The 21,274-nt window shown below is 43.7% G+C and overlaps 1 protein-coding gene across 27 annotated transcripts in view; it reads right to left on the bottom strand.

Annotated features, from left to right (window-relative positions):
* eya4 (EYA transcriptional coactivator and phosphatase 4) overlaps window positions 1-21,274 on the bottom strand; it is a 496,999-nt gene that overhangs the window by 64,546 nt on the left and 411,179 nt on the right. For all 27 annotated transcript variants that reach the window (XR_015079577.1, XR_015079576.1, XM_085997581.1 and 24 more), the window contains one exon: window positions 10,176-10,259. Coding sequence is in view for 25 of the 27 variants with exons in the window: in XM_085997581.1 (XP_085853707.1) it covers window positions 10,176-10,259 (84 nt within the window). In the remaining 2 variants the exon portion in view is untranslated. The remainder of the gene's footprint in view (window positions 1-10,175; window positions 10,260-21,274) is intronic.

Raw genomic sequence — 21,274 nt, 5'->3', positions numbered from 1 at the left:
GAAGCCAAGCGCAAACAGTGGAAGGAGCGCACGTCAACCCAAGCACCCCACCCACCCACCTCTTCAACCACCGTCTGCCCCACCTGTAACAAAGACTGTAGGTCCCGCATTGGATTCATCAGTCACCTGAGAACTCATTTTTAATGTGGAAGCAAGTCATCCTCGGTTCCGAGGGACTGCCTAAGAGAGAGAATTTTAGGCATGACCCAGAAACACCAATCTCTGCCCAGAAGACTGCTGCCTCCCATTTTGTACAGGGACGTGGACTGGGTGGAACTACAGTCCACCCAAACATGGCTCCTGACGCCAGTGTGGGCAGTGTCGAGTGGAAGGACTTCCCACGACGGAAATTTCCTTGGGCTTTCGACTTCCCGGTGATCTGGACGCTGGGGTGAACATGGCGCACAGATCAGCCAAGGAGGGAAAGTGGGGCCCACTGGGGTCTCCCGGAATTGAGCACTGGAATGTTTTAATTGGCTCTCCTTTTAATGGGTCGATCATGGGAAGCCTACACTCAGGGTCGGGAGGCTGCTGCCGGCCCTCCCCAAGCAGCAATCTGGAGCCACATTTCTCCCCACCCCCCCTCTCCTGTAGTGGAGACGCAAGATACACTCACACTGGTATTGGTGCTCGCCCAACCTATGTTAATATATTGAGCCTGCCCTGGCCATGTATACTCCTGTGAGCAGGCCTGAGGATTTTTGGGGTCATTTTCATTACTGCAACTGATACGTGGGTCCAAATAGCAGGCTAGCATCAACCAAGAGTACAGTACTTTTTGGGCAACAAAGAATATCTGACTTTTAAAAATGTTATTTTCACTTTTAATCACTGCAGACAGCCATTTTGAGTGATCTGGCAGTCATTTTGTTAAACCTAATGACGTGGGTTTTCATTGCAACAAGAAGCATTTTAACTATGTGATCTGCAACTGTACACAAGATTTAACACCAAGCCCCAATATCCGTTAGCTTGTCTGAAACTGATGCTTTTATTTGAATACATTTATTATGCTACTTCAGAGTTTCCTGTTCTTTCCCCCAGTTTACATATCTGGAAAAATATTACTGGATGCAAACATTTAGAAAATTCTCCAATGTTGGTGTGGTTACGTGACCACTGACAGGTATGCCTGTGTACCGTGGACATAAAGCTTCATTTTAATACTGGTATAGTCGAACACAGTTTGCCAGAGAACCTGCTGCATTACAGAAGCTCCAAAAGCAACACTACCTTTGGGATAGATCATCATACAATAATATAATTTCAAGCCAAAGGAGATTTCTCTTCTTTCGAAGTATCTGTGAAATATGGTGACGTTTTAGTGAATAACATCCACCCCTGTTTATAATTTGGCAATTCTTTGCAGTACTTCGCCAAGCCTTCGACAAAACTTGAAGGTATAAAGCATCAGTGTTTAGCAACGTCACGTAAACAGCCCATTTAAGACATTTATATTGTCGCTCACTCTGGGGCAGGGAATACATTTTTGCAAATGTGTTTAATGCAAAAAGATGCAAGTGAAATAAATCAAAGGTGGCTTCCAAGATCTTTGTACAGGTTTACAGGGAAGTCTCTAAAAGGCCAGTTACAGTGCACAGTTTGCAATGATGTCAATGGTTTCAGCTGTATATCAACACAAACTCTAATGTAATTTGTGTGTGAAGCTGCCTGAACAGACTTGGATATTGATACTGCTTTTGTTTCACACTTCCTGCAGTATAACTTCAGCCATTGGCAAAGCCTGATTTAAACCGTTCCCAGTTGATCCCAATGGCATAGGTTGGATTTTTTCTTTTGGGGGGTGGGGGGTGGGGGTGTTTGAATGTGAGCTTGCCAGACCAAACAAAACTACTTCAAAAGGTCTATTTAAGAAATAGGAATTTCACAATAAGGCTCAAATAGAAACATTATTACTTCCATTTATCTTAACAATTCAAATAAAGCAAACGAAAAGAAAATACAGTCTTGTCGGCAAAAGCTCTAAAGCATCAAGTTCAAGCACTGGTTATGTGTTGCTAGTCTATCAGTAACTTGACTACTAGTCACTTCAATAGCCTGGTGATGATCATTTAGAAGCATAAGCTCAGCTAATCAGTTTTCACTGATTGAATTGTGGAACTGACTAGACTGGAAGAACATTGTTGTTTCTGTGTCCTATCAAGTAATCTAAAGCGTTCTTTCGGAAGAAGGAGTGGACCAATATACAAAAATTCATAGAAATTTTGGGGGCAAGTGTTTGAACACACTGAACATCCATCTGCCAACAACACTGATTGATCACTGCGATTGATTTAAACACCCTTCAATTAAAAAAAAATGTTCTTTAGCTGCCAATGAGGCTGCCAGCTACGCTATGCTGTTACAGGCTCCCGGGCCTGCAGTAGCATTTTCCCTCCCTCCCTCCCTCCCCTGAGAGGAGTTCCCTAATGCAGGTGGGAATAACACCTAGAACCTGTCCAAAATATTTGCCTGGGAAGTCGGCCAAGGTGAGGGGTACAGGCCTGGGCGGGCAGAAGTCTTGTTATTTTTTTTATTCGTTTATGGGATCAGGGCGTCGCTGGCAATGCCAGCATTTATTGCCCATCCCTAGTTGCCCTCGAGAAGGTGGGTGGTGAGCCACCTTCTTGAACCGCTGCAGTCCGTGTGGTGAAGGTACTCCCACAGTGCTGTTAGGGAGGGCGTTCCAGGATGTTGACCCAGTGACGATGAAGGATCAGCGATATACTTTCAAGTCAGGATGGTTTGTGACTTGGAGGGGAACTTGGAGGTAGTGGTGTTCCCATGCGCCTGCTGCCCTTGTCCTTCTAGGTGGAATACGTCGCGGGTTTGGGAGGTGCTGCTAAAGAAGCCTTGGCGAGTTGCTGCAGTGCATCTTGTAAATGGTACACACTGCAGCCATGGTACGCCGGTGGTGGAGGGAGTGTGTACGGTGGAGGGATATAGAATTTCAAAGTTTCACCACCCTCTGAGTGAAGAAATTTCTCCTCATCTCAGTCCTAAATGGCCGACCTCTTATTCTGAGACTGTAACCATTGGTACAAGACTCCTCAGCCAGGGAAAAGCCCTGTAAGAATTTTGTACGTTTCAATGAGATTCTTCTAAACTCTAGAGAATATAGGCATAGTCTACTCAATCTCTCCTCATAGGACAATCCCCCCATCCCAGGAACCAGTCTGGTGAACCTTCGTTGCACTCCCTCTATGGCAAGTATATCTTTCCTTAGGTAAGGAGACCAAAATTGTACACAATACTCCAGGTTTGGTCTCACCAAGGCTCTATATAACTGCAGTAAGACATCTTTACTCTTATACTCAAATCCTTTTGTAATAAAAGCCAACGTACCATTTGCTTTCCTAATTGCTTGCTGTACCTGCATGTTAACTTTCAGTGATTCGTGCACAAGGACACCCAGGTCCCTCTGAATACCAACATTTCCCAATCTCTCACCCTTTAAAAAATATTCTGCTTTTCTATTTTTCCTACCAAAGTGGATAACTTCACATTTCTCCACATTATATTCCATTTTCCATGTTCTTGCTCACTCGCTTAACCTGTCTATATCCCCTTACAGCCTCTTTGCATCCTTCTCATAGCTTACATTCCCACCGAGCTTTGTATCATTAGCAAACTTCGATAATTTATATTTGGTCCCTTCATCCAGATCATTGATATAGATTGTAAATAGCTGAGGCCCAAGCACTGATCCTTGTGGTACCCCACTAGTTACAGCCTGCCAACCCGAAAATTACCCATTTATTCCTACTCTCTGTTTTCTGTCCGTTAGCCAATCCTCAATCCATACTAGTATATTACCCCCAATCCCGTGAGCCCGAATTTTGTTTAATAACTTCTTGTGTGGCACCTTATCAAATGATTTCTGAAAATCCAAATACACTATATCCACTGGTTCCCCTTTATCTATCCTGCTAGTTACAACCTCAAAAAACTGTAACAGATTTGTCAAACACGATTTCCCTTTCATAAATCCATGTTGACTCTGCCCAATCCTATTATTATTTTCTAAGTGCCCTGTTACCATGTCCTTAATAATAGATTCTAGCATTTTCCCTACTACTGATGTCAGGCTAACTGGTCTGTAGTTCCCCGTTTTCTCTCTCCCTCCTTTCTTAAATAGCGGGGATACATTTGCTACCTTCCTATCCACGGGAAGCGTTCCAGAATCTATGGAATTTTGGAAGATGACAACCAATGCATCCACTATCTTTATAGTCACCTCTTTTAAAACCCTCGGATGTAGGCTATCACGTCCAGGGGATTTATCAGCTTTCAGTCCCGTTAATTTCTCCAGTACTATTTCCTTACTAATACTAATTTATTTCAGTTCCTCATTCTCATTAGAGCCTTGGTTCTCCACTATTTCCAGAATTTTTTTGCTTCTTCCGTGAAGACAGACACAAAGGGCTGGATTTTTCCAACCTCAGCGTGTCCGGCTCGGGCGATGTCCGTGGCATGTGGGGACCCCGCATCTGTGTCGATTCTGGCCTCCAACAAGACATTCCGTTGATAGGGCTTGTTAAGCCCGCCCTGTGAGGTCCCCGGCCAAGTAATAGTAAGCAGGTCTGGTGACGTCGTTTGATGACGCGTTAGCAGCCGGTTTCCTTAAAGGGACCATGTCCAAATTGATTTTGACAGTGGTGCTGTCAGTGTTCTGCAGCATTGAGGTGCTGCAAACACTCACAAGCACTGCACAGAGGTGCACGGCTGCACCCAGGCTCTCCCATGACTCTCTCCATTTGCTTATGGAGGGAGTCACAGCACGCAGGGAGGTTCTCTTCCCTTCCAATGGCCGGAAGACACCGCCCCAGGAGACCAACGTAGCCTGGTTGCACATTGCACAGGAGGGCACAAGCATGGATATCATCAGGAGGATCTGGCTGCAGTGGCGCAAACCTTTCAATGATCTCAGTAGATCACAAAACGTTACTGCAAAGCCACACTCAACCTCATCTTGCTGTGCCACTCATCACATCCCCATTACTCTGCCTTCCCTACCCTATTCCTGCACCACACCAACTTGTCTTACACCTCCACCCATTCCTTTCTATCTACGTTATCACTTCCCCATCTCACTAGCCACCCCTCACACTCACCCTCATCCTAGTCCAATCATTCAAACTAACAACACACAGGGGTAGGCACTTGTGTGCTTTAGCCAACGTTCGTGTAAAGTTTCTGTTAATGTGTTGTCATGCATTGAAATCTTTATTTTCAACACTTTGCCTTCTTGGACAGATTTGTGTGTACCTTTGGAAGTGTCTTAGTGAGTTCCAGTGAATGGTGAGACATAACTTCCCCCCCAACCCCCCACCGCTCCCAATGGTGCTGAGTGTGAAAGGAATGGCTTGGACATTGTAGGGATGCTTTATGGTGCTGGTGTGGGTTGGTGCCAAACTGGTGCATCATGTGGCAGCCAGGGTGTACAGTGTTAAGTGAAGCAAATCTGGACATTCTGAGGCCATCGCTGGGCATCCCAGGCAGCAATGTGCAGAGAATGTTGGTGTGGATGTTGGTGCTGCTGGTGTGCCCGGTGATGCTGGTGTTGGGGCTGATCGTGTTGGGATTCTGAGGATCAAGGTGAAATTTTTTTGAGGGCACCGATGCTGATGGAATAGATGGCAGGCGAGGTTGAGGTGATAGAAGTAATCTGTTAATGTTGAGGTAGGTTGTTCCAAGGAGGTGACAGTGGCTAGAGTGATTACTCCAAACACTTCAAAAGTGCATAAAGCTCAAAAGTGGGTTCCAAATCATTAATGCTCTAGCTTCTAAGATTGGGAAGTGAACAGCTGTGAAATGGTAGGTTTTATACCACTTTTGCAGCTTTCACCTATTCACAGCAATCCACAGTCATTGAGAACCCGACATACTTACCTGATGTGATAGCCACTCCCCATGAACGTCATTGAAAACCTTGGAAATTAGTAAGTACTTGGGAAAATGGTTCTTAACTACCTTTTAACAAGCTTTTAAGTATCTAAATTGGCTGACCCGCTGCTTGGTGTCAATCTTTGTGATTTTGACAGCGGAGCCGTCTCCAAACCCGCACTCTGAGCGCTGGCAAAATTCAGCTCAAAGTATTTGTTTAATTTCTCTGCCATTTTCTTATTCCCCATTATAATTTCTCCTGTATCAGCCTGTAAGGAACCCACATTTACTTTTACTAATCTTTTCCTTTTTACTTACCTATAGAAGCTTTTACAGTCTATTTTTATGTCCATCGCTAGTTTACGCTCATATTCAATTTTCTGTTTCTTTATCAATTTTTTGGTCCCCTTTTGCTGAATTCTAAAATCCTCCCAATCCTCAGGCTTACTACTCTTCTTGGCAACATTATAGGCCTCATCCTTTAATCTAATACTATCTTTAATCTCTCTTGTTAGCCATGGGTGGACCATTTTTGCCGTGTTGTTTTTATTCCTTAAGGGAATGTATATTCATTGGGAATTATGAATTATTTCTTTAAATATTTGCCATTGCTTTTCTACTGTCATATCTTTTAATCTAGTTTCCCAACCTACCTTAGCCAACTCACCTCTCATACCTACGTAGTTTGCTTTGTTCAGATTTAGGACCCTAGTTTCGGACTTAACTAAATCACTCTCAAATGCAACATAAATTTCTATTATATTATGATCACTGTTCCCCAGAGGCTCCTTTACTACAAGATTATTAATTAACCCCTGTCTCATTGCACAATACTAGATCTAAAATAGTCAATTCCCTAGTAGGTTCCTCGACATACTGATCTAGAAAACTATCTTGAATGCATTCCATGAACTCTTCCTCTGCAGTATTACTGCAAATTTGGTTTGCCCAGTCTATATGAAAGTTAAAGTCCCCCATGATTACCGTATTACCCCTGTTACATGCATCTCTAATTTCCTGATTTATATGCTGGCTGACACTACAACTACTGTTAGGGGGCCTATAAACTACTCCCACTAGTGGTTTCTGCCCCTTGTTGTTTCTTAGTTCCACCCAAACTGATTCTACATTTTGTTTTTCCGAGCCAAGATTCTTCTCTCTACTGTCTTTATCCCCTCCTTTACTATCAGGGCTACCCGCCCCCCCCCTCCTTTTCCATTCTGCCTGTCTCTTCTAAAGGTCAAATATCCTGGAATATTTAGTTCCCAACTTTGGTCACTCTGCAACCATGTCTCTGTAATGGCTATTAAATCAAACCCATTTATTTCTATCTGTGCTATTAATTCACCTATTTTGTTGTGAATGCCTCATGCATTCAGATATAGTACCTTTGGCTTTAACTTTTTTCTATTTTTCCCTGATGTCACTTTAGTCACATGAGCCCATTACCTTTATTAATCTCTCTGTCTGTTCCTGACCCACTCTGCTTATCATTACCCAGATCACTACTCTGCTCTACAGCCTTGACATTTCTCTTACTGCTTTTGAATTTACCCTTTTCTGAATCCTCCCACCCCCTCTTCATTAGTTTAAAGCCCTATCTACCGCCCTAGTTATTCAATTCGTCAGGACACTGGTCCCAGCCTGGTTTAAGTGGAGGCCATCCCAACGGAACAGCTCCCTCTTTCCCCAGTACTGATGCTAGTTTCACATGAATCGAAATCCCTTCCTCCCACACCATTCTTTGATCCATGCATTTAACTCTCTGATCTGTATGTCCCTAAGCCAATTTGCACGTGACTCAGGTAACAATCCAGAGATTATTACCTTTGAGGTTCTACGCTTTAATTTGGCCCCTAGCTGCTCAAACTCCCTCAGCAGAACCTCATTCCTAGTTCTACCTATGTCATTGGTTCCCACAAGGACCATGACCACTGGATCCTCCCACTCCAAGTTCTTCTCCAGCCGCGATGAGATATCCTTAATTCTGGCACCGGGCAGGCAACACAACTTTCGGAACTCCCAATCGCGGCTGCAGAGAATAGTATCTATTCATTTTATCTTATTAAAAGCTCAGTTTTCTTAGTTCTTTAGAACATCACAGACCTGCATAACCTGCACTCTGATTGTTTCAATTGATATCTGATGCTGCGAGTCTCCATTGGCGTTACAATGTCATAAAGAAACTAAATTAGATACACATAAACATGAAAAAAATAAGGCAAAGTATTTGGATAAAGATCAAAATATAACTAAAAAATAAAAGTCAACTACAATTACATTACATTAAAAAGTGAATGCTGGATATTTGAAATAAAACAGAATACAGGAAATATCCAAAAAGAGAAAGATAGGTTAACATTCTGAATGGAATCTGTCATCAGAACTGGCAAAGATTTCCACCTGAAACTCACCTATTTTTTTCTCTTTCAGATGCTGATGAACATGCTGTGCATTTCTCAAATTTTTTTAAATTTCATACTTAAGCTGTAATTGTGAGTGATGGGAATCAGCTTGGGCACCATTGCCATTTGATATTGTTGGTAGTCAGCCGGACAACCTGTACAACTACTGATGATCAAAAGCCTGATGCTATTCGACTTGAAGGGTAACGATGTTGCGGGCAACAGCTGTAATTTTTGTCGTTTTATTAAATTAACTGGGGGAGGGAGATCAAAGATTTTATAGCATACTGACGATACAGGAAATGCTTGTGTAACAGAGACTTTTGTGCATTGATACATCATCAATTCCGCAATTGAAAGCCTGTTCTTCAAAACCCTAGGTGGGCTGCATGTAAATTTTGCATTGCTGCTCATCTGGACAAAAACAATGTCTGGCTGTGACAGTAAGTGATATTTTAGCTCACCCACAGTTAGCATTAGATTTGGTTCTTTAAACTCAAAAAGGAAAACAAAAACCATGTGGACTGAATGCAAAATTAAGGTCAAATACAGTAGCAAATTGTATAATGTAGCAAACAGCAATGCCAAAGCTTCTTGATGCAGTAACCGACTGAATTAGACTGCGGCTTCAGATACTAGCCCTTATTTTACTATTTTTAATAAGGTGTGGGTCACTGACCCACTTCTAGAAAAATCCAGGATCACAGACACATTGACCCCAATTGACTGTTGAACAGATTTTACAAGCTAGCTAGCATAAATCTTCAAGTTCTGTCTGATGTGACAAACCACTGACCGCAGAATTCAAGGGTAGGCTTTGGTTAGTCTCCCATGATGGTGGATGTAGCTGGTGTGGCATTCTGCTTTCAGTTAATGAGGATACTGCAAAAGTAGACTGCATGCTGAGTGATGGCTGAACCCTCCATCTCCCACTTGCCTAACTGATAGCAGTCAACAATTAATCCTCTGAAAGTCAGACACAGTCATCTCGACCATGTCTGTTCAGCGAGCTAAATGCCTTCTCTTCTGAATATAACCGCTGTCGCAACTGAATATTTAACCCAACAAAATCAAATAATTTCAAAGGTTTGCCTGCCCTTGTATGATTCTTCTGGACTTTTTAGTAGCTTCGTTGCTATTTTGTGCTTTTTGATATTTAGCTATGGAATTTGGGCATTTCGCAATATATCTGATGAGGCAGTGATTTAAACCTAAACTTTTAAAGAACGAGCAGAAACTACTATTTTAGAAAGTACAAAGGCAATAAAACTAAAAGGTAAAATGACATAAAAGCAGCATCAAAATATGAGTAATACAGAACACTTCCTGTCACCAAGTATAATTTATTTTGCACATATTTGTAAAATTAAGCCCATACGACTAGATCCATAGAAACTGAATTGATTTGTAACTTTACAGCACTGTAATCTGTTTTCCTCATACACCAGGAAATCTTTTTATAAAAGTACTTTCAATAATAAAGTTCATGAATAGATTCACATTCAGTAACAATTCAAGATCAGAAAGCATTCTAAATTGGCTATGTTTTACTCAGATTATGTTAGGGAGATTGCTCAAAAGCTTTTTTTATCTTAATGTATGTCTATAGTAGCATCTACCATTAATTTTTCAGTGCTCTCAGACAGAAGTAGCCTCTATCTGTTGGAAGAAGCAATAAAGTCACACAGCTTGGCGGCAAACTCTAGTCCCTGCTGCCAAATGTATGTCATTACACGACAAACACACATCACTGGGAAAGTACCTGGTGCAAAGTAAGCTAATCGAGAAACATAGAACGAAGGCAGACACTCCTCATAAATAATAAAGTCCTTTTTTATATACAAAGAAATGAAAGCAAATTGCACGGTCGGCTTAATTTCTTACCTTACCATACTTTTGTGCATATGATCCTGTGAGCAAAGAATGAAAGATGATGATAGTCTCATCCAGATCCCAGACAAATACTCGCTGTAAATACAGAGACAGACAATTAGTGGAATAATACTTAATTTACATCAATGCTGCAAAAATAGTCTTTATTTTTTTTATTGCTGATCACTTTAAAAATACAGATGAATATATATGATATTGCAATTTACTGTCCTTATAAGCACATGATGTGTGAATGTATTTCTCACATCAAAGCATTATTACCATGTGTATGTGATTGAGTCTTAACTGCCCTCTGAAATGGCCTAGCAAGCTAATCAGTTGTAACAAACCGCTGTGACAAAGTTGACACTTCACTACACAGACTGCGGCGGTTCAAGAAGGTGGCTCACCACCACCTTCTCAAGGGCAATTAGGGATGGGCAATAAATGCCGGTCTTGCCAGCAATGCCCACATCCCAGGAACGAATAAATAATCAAAAATATACAACTGAAGCATCACTTCCTCACTTTTGAATTCCAACTCATTTGAAATAAAGCCCAACATTCTATTAGACTTTCTGATTAGTTTTTGTACTTGTGCACCAGCTTTTAATGAATTTTGTAGATGGACACTCAAATCCCTGTGCTTCTCCACAGCTCCTAGTCTCTCGCCATTAAGAAAAAAAATGACATTGGTCATCTCTGAAAACATTTTCAAGGCCAACATGTAATGTATATGCAGGGCCACTCTCTGCGTGCAATACACTGATTAGAAGCAGGTCTTTATAGGCAATGTGTGCGATTTGTGCTATTCTTTTTGTCATCTTTTCTGGTAAATTACATACTGACTTCTCTTCAAATGTTTTGAGAGTTTCTAAAAGGTCTTCCCCTCAGGTTGTTTTTCAGATTATTCTTGAAGTGCTTTTTCTGGCCACCCTATTAAGTGCTTTCTTTCCGTCAGTTGACTGTAAAATATAGCTTCAGGTAACCAGTCATTGGCCACTCTGGTCACGTATCCAGTGATTGTAGCTGAGTTTTCTATTTTAGCAATAGGACTTCAGTGTTGGTTATCCTGCCTGACCAATGGAGGCCTCACATGTGAAGTCGGTTGAGAGCTTTGATGTGCCCATGGTAAACTATCAATGTTTCACAGTTGTACGGTAGTAAAGTAACATGACTGCATGGTAAATTTGAATCTTCAGGCAGCCTAGTTTCCTTGTCTTAATTTGTCCATTCAATATCACCCAAAAACATTAGAGCGATTTCACATAATTTCTCCTAAGCAAGTACATTTCAAAAAAAGAATCTTGCAATGGCATTTTGACCTCTTCCTTCTCCCTCAGATGGATACTGTGCTCATTACATCCTTGTTTCCTCAGCTTGCCAAAAGCAGAGATAGTCTGTTCAATGTGAAGTGATACCTATTGACCGAGGTGTCACTGGAAAGAATACCGCCATTGGTGGTTGTGAAATTCTGCACTGTGCCATTTATGTAGCTGTCGGATTGTAGTACCAATGATAAAATGTTGACTGGTAAAAGAAAAATGATCTTCTTCAAGTTGACAAGTCTGTATCATTTCACTGAATGGTCTACAATGACCTGGAGATCTTGTTACGTGTGAATCACAAATGTCAGCAAAAAGGAGTTCACAGAGAAATTGCTCCCTGACTCTGGTATTGGCTGCATTTGTCAGAGATTGCTGTCTGCTCTAACCTTGGTGTAAACTCCATTGTCTAGGTTGATGTTATTGTATCAAGCATGGTTACAAAGAATAATCCAAATAGGTTGGGCGCTAAAATAAAGCCCTGCTTGATAACAATTTTCTGAAAATCATACCACTAGGTATAGAGTTTATTTCTTCCTTTCCCACCCCCTCTCTGAGTATCAATGGTTGAATGCTACTACCAGAGATCAGACGAGGGGGGCCAGGCAAATATACCAGTGGGGAGGGCAGTAGGACCAGCAATCACTACCCAATGAGGGACTGCATTTATTTCCACAAAAACCCTCATCGCATTTAAAAAGTATTTGGATCAGCACTTGAAGTGTTGTAACCTGCAAGGCTACGGACCAAGAGCTAGAAAGTGGCATTATGTGGGATAGCTCTATTTCGGCCGGCATACCAGGCCGAATGGCCTCCTTCTGTGCCATAATCTGCTATGGTTCTCATAGAGTCATAGAGTCATAGAGTAATACAGCACAGATAGAGGCCCTTCGGCCCATCGTGTCCATGCCGGCCATCAAGCCCTGTCTAATCTAATCCCATATTCCAGCATTTGGCCCGTAGCCTTGTATGCTATGGCATTTCAAATGCTCATCCAAATGCTTCTTAAATGTTGTGAGGGTTTCTGCCTCCACAACCCTTTCAGGCAGTGAGTTCCAGACTCCAACCACCCTCTGGGTGAAAAAGTTCTTTCTCAAATCCCCTCTAAACCTCCCTCCCTTTACCTTGAATCTATGCCCCCTAGTTATTGACCCCTCTACTAAGGGGAAAAGCTCCTCAGCATCCATCCTATCTATGCCCCTCACAATTTTGTACACCTCAATCATGTCCCCCCTCAGCCTCCTCTGCTCCAAGGAAAACAAACCCAATCTGCCCAGTCTCTCTTCATAGCTGAAGCGCTCCAGCCCTGGTAACATCCTGGTGAACCTCCTCTGCACCCTCTCTAACGCGATCACATCTTTCCTGTAGTGTGGCGACCAGAACTGCACACAGTATTCCAGCTGTGGCCTAACCAGTGTTTTATACAGCTCCATCATAACCTCCTTGCTCTTATATTCTATGCCTCGGCTAATGAAGGCAAGTATCCCATATGCCTTTTTTACCACCTTATCCACCTGTTCCGCCGCCTTCAGGGATCTGTGTACCTGCACACCCAGATCCCTCTGACCCTCCGTCTTGCCTAGGGTCTTACCATTCATTGTGTATTCCCTTGCCTTGTTAGACCCCCCAAAGTGCATCACCTCGCACTTTTCCGGGTTAAATTCCATTTGCCACTGTTCCGCCCATCTGACCAACCCATCTATATCGTTCTGCAGACTGAGGCTACCCTCCTCGCTATTTACCACCCTACCAATTTTAGTATCATCCGCGAATTTACTGATCATACCCTTTACATTCATATCCAAGTCATTAATGTAGACCACAAACAGCAAGGGACCCAGCACCGATCCCTGTGGTACCCCACTGGCCACAGGTTTCCAGTCACAAAAACAACCTTCGACCATCACCCTCTGCCTTCTGCCACTAAGCCAGTTTTGTATCCAATGTGCCAAGGCACCCTGGATTCCATGGGCTCTTACCTTCTTGACCAGTCTCCTGTGCGGGACTTTATCGAAGGCCTTACTGAAATCCATGTATACCACATCCACTGCGTTACCCTCATCCACACACCTAGTCACCCCCTCAAAAAATTCAATCAAATTAGTCAGACATGATCTTCCCTTGACAAAGCCATGTTGACTATCCCTGATTAATCCTTGCCTCTCCAAGTGGAGACAAATTTTGTCCCTCAGGATTTTTTCCAGTAATTTTCCTACCACTGATGTTAGGCTCACTGGCCTGTAGTTCCCCGGTTTTTCCCTACTACCCTTCTTGAATAATGGTACTACATTAGCGGTTCTCCAGTCCTCTGGCACATCCCCTGTGGCCAGAGAGGTCCTGAATATATGTGTTAGAGCCCCCGCAATCTCCTCCTTTGCCTCACACAGCAGCCTGGGGTACATTTCATCGGGGCCTGGGGATTTATCCATTTTTAGGCCAGCTAAAACCGCCAATACCTCCTCCCTCTCGATGTTAATATGTTCGAGCATATCACAGTCCCCCCGCCCTATTTCTATGTCTACGTCGTCCTTCTCCATAGTGAAAACAGATGCAAAAAATTCATTTAGAACCCCTCCTACATCTTCCGGCTCCACACACAGATTGCCACTTTTGTCCCTAATGGGCCCTATTTTTTCCCTAGTTATCCTTTTACCCTTAATATACTTATAAAACATCTTCGGATTTTCCTTTATTTTGCTCGCCAGTGTTATTTCATGGCCCCTCCTTGATCTCCTAATTTCTTTTTTAAGTATCCCCCTGCACTTTTTGTACTCCTCTAGGGCTTCCTCCGTCTTTAGCCTTTTGTATCTACCAAAAGCCCTCCTTTTTTTCCTAATCCATTCCCGTATATCCCCTGACATCCACGGTTCCCTGTGGTTTTTGGAACCACTCTTGACCTTTATGGGAACATGTTGCCCTTGTATGATCTCAATCTCCCTTCTGAAAGCCTCCCATTGCTCCGATTCTATATGATGAATACAAAAAGGCAGCTGCCTGGGTTACTGAAACCACGAACGTTGCCTGGAGCTGTGGCCTAAGTAGAGCAGGGTTCCAGCTGTGCATTGTAAAATAAGTTGAATTAAAAAAGCGAAATTGTAATTACAAACAATGTATTTAAATGCACAGGAGGTATTGTCACCAGCTGCTCCAAGTGGTAGCAACTGAAGAAAATAGCTCCTGTGTTGCATAAAGTCCGCTCAGCAGATATTAAGGCAGCTAATGTTTTTCAAGTCAATGGTGAACACGAAACAAAAAACATTTGGAGAGGTAGCAGATTTACTGCTCGCACCACTGGCTGTAAATTCACTATTACCACCACAGGGGAAATCATGCATCCTAAACTGATCAGGTTTCGGGAGGGAGGGATGGAGGGAGGGGGAAGGGGGTCAACTTTTAGCCTGTTGAATACCTCTGCAGGATTCTTTATTTGAAAAAGATTGTACTTGCTTAGGAGAAATGATGTGAAATCTCTATAATGTTTTTGGGTGAGATTGAATGGACAAATTAAAACAAGGAAACTAGGCTGTCTGAAAATATTTGGACAAAGGGCAGAGTAAAGTAAATCGGTGCAGTTTCAATTAAACTATACCATCTCGTTAGCTTAATAGTGTGTTAAGTAAAAATTTTTTTTTTAAATCAACCCTAGTTACTATTACACCAGTTCTTGTTTTTGAAGTCAACATTTAATTCCTTTTTACACTAGAAACAATCTGAAGTGAATGCACATTAGTTCAGTGCTGGCACAGGTTTGACTTGTTACTTTTCACTTTCTAACACAGAAATGAATTGGCAACATATGCATAGGATGCAATACATGCATATAATGCTGATTACAACACAGAGCGCAGAGCACCGTAACATTTATCCAACTGAGAATTAGCTTCAAGGGATATCATTACGCCTGGAAGGTGGTAGGTACATTTTTTTGTCAAATTTTATAAACATGATGTCACTTGAATAATAGGTCATTACGTTGCAAAATCATCATTGTGATAATGCATTTGTTGCTTTGTTCCTTAAAATGACATCACTTCCTACTTCCTTAAAATGACATCATCCGCTGTAAAAATATGTGACAGTCCAACCTAGCTGCTATTCACTATGACAATGAGTTCAGTGTAAACAGGCCTTAAACCAGGCAGGCACTAACAGCTCTTGGTCCTTTAGGTTAATGATGATGATAATAATAATAATAAGTGCATTTCTATAGCACTTTAACGTGTCCAAACACCTCAAAGTGTCTCACATCAATTACATTTGAAGTGCAGCATTTGCTGTTTCATTGGTTGACTTAGCTGAGGCTAAACTATTGGGAGAAAAATCATTAGAAAAGAATCATACAGCACGTTTATAACTTCTAATTATGTAGAATTTGAAGTCTGAAAGTAACATTTACCCTGTAGCATTATGTATGCTACTTTAAAATCGATAATTGGGTCACTACATTCCATTTAATAATGCATTGAAAACTCTTACAGCAGGTCTGTCAATGAGAAAATCAATGTTAAAAGTGTCAACATTTGATGAAATACTTGTTACAGCTGTAGGTGGTGCTGTGCTAAAGGGTTCCAGTGTAATAAAGTGTTCTGCTTTTGAACTAACATTACGTGACAGCGAGATTTTATTTAAATATTTGATTTATATAGTGAGAGTACATGTAGTCTAATGGCAAAACATGCTGCTTTAAGTCTGCCTACAGTAGAAGGTTCTGGCTACTGGCTGGTGTTATGATGCACATTGAAGCCTGTTCAGAATCACAGAAACCCCACAGTGTAGATAGAGGCCATTTCAGCCCATCGAGCCTGCACCGACACATATCCCACCCGATCCCCGTAACCCCTACACCAACACACATCCCACCCTATCCCCGTAACCCCACGTATTTAATCCCCCTAACACTAAGGGTCAATTTATCATAGCCAATCAACCTAACCCGCACATCTTTTGTGTTGTTTCGCTATATGGTTTTCTGGTTTGAGGTAATTAAAAGGTAAGTCATTCTTTAATATTTGTTTCAAAATATAATCTTTGCTTAAAACATAATTTTTTTTTCTGCTTCCCCCCATTTGAACAGCTGTAAATCTATACCCTTATCTGGTGATCATCCTCTGCTACCTACAACAGTGGCCTTAGTTCCCAATGAGCCCTGCCCACACGTGGCTCCCTCCTTGGCTCATGATTTAGCCTTATTATCTATCCCCTGCCACTGTTACAAATTCATCTCCTGCCCTTGCTGCTAATGGCTCTCCTGCTGGTACGGCCTACTGTTTCCCCCCCGCCGCCTTCCCGATCACTCCCCTACTGCTGTGGCCGATGGCTCCCCGTTCACCACTGCAGATACTTCCCTGAGGCTGTGGCCAAGCGAACCCCCGGCCCCCGCTGTCGAACCATCCTTGGCTACCACCGTCACTGCCTCTCCTCACGGCTTCCATCACTGAGCATTCATTTCAGCCCTAGGCGCCAAGCTATGCCCTGCGAGCAGGGATGGCATTCCAGAGGTCCAACATCCCTGTCCCACAGAGTACCAATGCTAGCCCTGAACTCTAATTATCGCCCTTCAAAACCCCTGTGAGCAGCAATGGTAATGGACTTCCTCCTACCCCACTGAGCATCAATATACACCCTGGACTTCAACGTCCCCCATCCCTTTTCAGTAAGCACTAATCTCTTCTCTTGACTCCAGTACCTCCTTATCCCCAAAGAGCTTCAATATCACCAACCCCCCCACCCTGATTCTGTTATGTATTTTGTGTTCTCCTCCCACCTGTGGTGGCGCTGTCACAGGAGATAAATGGTTGGGTGTTCTCTGTTAAGTTTAGCTCTCTTTGTTCGGAACTTGCCAGAACTTCCTTTCCTTCCAATAAAGCACTTCATGTTTGAATCTCAGAGTTCTGAGTCCTAAATTGTGTCTAGGTCGAAAGGTACCGACACAACAAGTGGCAACGAGGAGCGGATGAATCTGTGTACGTTACGGGTGCAGTGAGTAAACAGAAATTTTAATTTGAAACGTGAGATGGCTACTATATTAGGAAACATCGGTGATTTTGATGAAAATGTGGAGCAATGGAGCGCATATACGGAACGTTTTGACTATTTTGTATTGGCGAATGCCGTGGCAAATGAAAAGGTCATGCCTACCTTTTTGAGTGTAATCGGGCCGAAGACATTCAATTTACTTCGCAGCCTCGTGCAGCCAGATAAGCCAGGAACTAAAACATATAAGCAACTAGTGGAAATTCTTGGAGCACATTTTTCACCAAAACCTCTGGTTATTGCTGAGAGATTTAGATTTCACAAACAGAATCAAGAGGAGGGGGAATCAGTGACGATGTTTATTGCTGCTTTAAAAAGGTTATCAGAACACTGCGAGTTCAAGGAGGTGCTGAAGGACACCATTAGAGACAGACTCGTGTGTGGTCTGCAAAATGCAGCCACACAGAAGCGCCTTCTTACTGAGGACAACCTTACTCTTGAAAAAGCCATTGAAGTTAGTGTCTCCATTGAGATGGCGGAAAAGGAGGCTCACCAGTTGAGTTCAACAGGGAGAGTTCACAAGGTGTCGTCTGAGCCTAAAGGTGCGCGGAACGGCACGTTACCGTTGTGGGAAAACGGGCCATCACGCTAATGACTGCTGGTGTACGGAGCTGGAATGCCGAAATTGTGGCAAAAAGGGTCACATTGAACGCGCCTGTAGAGGTAAAAAAAGAACAGACAGAGCTGGGAAGCATGGAAGCAAAATGTCTGTATTTGGACAAGAGAGGAAAAAGAGTGTTCATTCAGTGCAGTATAATGGAACAAGCAAAACAGAGGGGAGCGACACCTCTGAGGAGGAAGAGGTGCACATACTGACGGTTGCAGGTGATTCAAATGGCTACTGGGTGTCACCACTGGTGGAGGGACAATCAGTGCGGATGGAGGTGGACACAGGCGCGGCTGTGTCCCCTGTTTCAGACACTGTCTGCAACAAAATGCTAAAGCATCTTACCCTTCAGCCGACAAACATTGTGCTAAAGACGTATACTGGCGAACCTGTGGCCATGAGAGGCGTCATTGAGGTGACAGTTAAATTGAACGGACAGACTGCAAAACTGCCACTATATGTGGTAAAGGGAAATTACCCATCGCTACTGGGACGTGCGTGGCTAGAGAAAATCACGCTGGACTGGCCTGCAGTCCGCATGATGTCAAAAGGGGAGTCAGGTCTGACTGCAGTGTTAAACAAACATGCAGAACTCTTCAATGGGGAACTTGGGAGCATGAAAAAGATCAGCGTGAGACTGGACATTAAACCTGACAGCAAGCCGAAGTTTCACAAAGCCCGACCTGTACCCTATGCAATTAGGCCAAAAGTTGAGGCTAACTTGGAGGCCTTAGTCGAGAATGGAGTCCTGGAGCCTGTGAGCGTGAGCAAATGGGCCACACCCATTGTTCCTGTCCTGAAAAAGGATGGATCTGTTCGAATCTGTGGGGATTTTAAAGTGACTATTAACCCGGTGCTGTCTGCGGAACAGTACCCTCTTCCCCTCATTGATGATCTTTTTACGGGCCTGGCCAGAGGGCAAAAGTTCAGCAAAATAGACTTATGCCAGGCTTATCTACAAATGCATGTCGATGACAAATCAAAGGAGCTGCTGACAATTGTGACACACAAGGGGCTATACAGGTACTGCCGCCTTCCGTTTGGAATTACGTCGGCCCCTGCTCTATTCCAAAGGGCAATGGATCAGATTTTGAGTGGACTGCCAGGAGTCCAGTGCTACCTGGATGACATCCTTGTCACTGGGACAAATGAGGAGGATCATCTTCTGAGCTTGGATGCGACACTACAACGACTGAAAGAGTACGCACTCAGAGTTTGTAAAGACAAATGTGAATTCTTTCAGTCTTCAGTTGAGTACCTGGGGCATGTGGTTGACGCTACTGGCCTGCATAAGGCGCCGTCAAAGGTCAAGGCGATCGTGGAGGCCCCAGCACCCCAGAATGTGAGCCAGTTATGTTCATTTCTGGGGCTACTTAACTACTGTGGGAAGTTTATTCCAGATTTAGCAACATTGCTGAAGCCGTTACATCAGTTGCTATGTCAAGGCAAAACATGGAAATGGACTGAACTGTGCAACAAAGCTTTCGCCCAAGCAAAGAAAGCATTGCTGAAATCGGAGGTCCTGACACACTTCGACCCAAAGCTACCCGTGCAGCTAGCATGTGATGCATCACCATATGGTGTGGGAGCAGTCATATCCCACATCATGCCTTCGGGTGAAGAGAAACCTATTGCCTTCTCATCACGCACCTTGAACAAGGCCGAGAGTAACTATGCACAGATCGAGCGCGAGGCCTTGGGAATCATTTTTGGAATTCGAAAATTTCATCAGTACCTGTTTGGGAGAAGGTTCACACTCCTGACGGACCACCGTCCATTGACTTCAATCTTCGGGCCCCACACCGGAATTCCGTCTCTCGCTGCAAGCAGGATGCAAAGGTGGGCTTTACTGTTGTCAGGACACACATACGACATCAAATATCGCAAATCAGACTTGCATGGCAACGCAGACGGCTCTCGAGGCTACCCTTGCCTGTTACTCCCCCAGAGCCTCATCAGATAGACATCTTCTACTTTAGACAAGTGGAGGGAGCACCTGTCACTGCAGTTCAGGTGCGAAGGTACACCCGCAACGATCCAGTCCTGTCTGAGGTAATGGACGATGTCATTCGAGGGAGAGCTATAGGAGATTCTCCTAGTTTGAAACCTTACGTTGCAAAAAGAAATGAGCTCTCCATCCAGGCAGGTTGTCTTCTTTGGGGACACCGTGTCATCATTCCGCCACCTCTGAGGGAACCTATACTGCAACAACTTCATACAGGCCACAGTGGGATGGTTCGGATGAAGGAAATGGCAAGAAGCTACTTCTGGTGGCCAGGTCTCGATGGGAATATTGAGGAGAAAGCCAAAACATGTTCCCCATGTCAAAGGGTCCGGAATGTTCCACAGCTGGCAACCCTACACCCCTGGGATTGGCCTGCAGAAGTGTGGCAGCGAGTACATGTGGACTTCGCCGGTCCTTTCGAAGAGAAGATGTTTATGGTGGTTGTAGACGCTCGTAGCAAGTGGCCGGAGGTCGCTGTGATGAGGTCTACCACGGCAGAGAAAACAATTGAGAAACTTGGTGAGATGTTCAGCCGTTATGGCTCACCGGAACATATCGTAAGTGACAACGGTCCACAATTTGTATCACAGGAGTTTGCAACCTTCCTGCATGTGAATGGTGTCCAACACATCAGGTCTGCGCCCTATCATCCCTCTACTAACGGCCAGGCAGAAAGGTTCGTGCAAACTTTGAAGCACGCCTTGAAGGCATCGCAAGGTCAGGGCTCAATCCACCAACGTCTGAACAGCTTCCTGTTGTCCTACAGGAACGAGCCGCATGCCACAACCAAAACTTCCCCCGCTTCGCTCATGATGAAGAGGCAGTTGCAGACAAGTTTTGACTTACTCAAACCTCCAAGGGCAGAGCAGGTTGTCCATCGTCAACAACAAGCTCAGGTTGAAAAGAGAGAGAAATGAGCCAAGGAGAGACGGTTTCATCCGGGAGAGCACGTCCTAGCTCGAAACTACAACACTGGACCGAAATGGGTTCCTGCTACGGTGATCGCGCAGACGGGCCCTGTGTCTTACACGGTTGAGACTGCTGAGGACGTCGTCTGGAGAAGACACACAGATCAACTGTTGCTAGGAGCAGAGACAGCCACAGAGGCTCCAACGGCTGGTTGGCCTGAACTGTTTCCGGA

Source organism: Somniosus microcephalus, chromosome 9, assembly GCF_052327205.1.
Source record: "Somniosus microcephalus isolate GS21.2 chromosome 9, FLI_Smic_1.0, whole genome shotgun sequence".
Taxonomy (NCBI): Eukaryota; Metazoa; Chordata; class Chondrichthyes; order Squaliformes; family Somniosidae; genus Somniosus; species Somniosus microcephalus.
The sequence above is the reverse complement of the archived record's forward strand: the minus strand, read 5'-3'. Positions and strand labels throughout refer to the sequence as shown.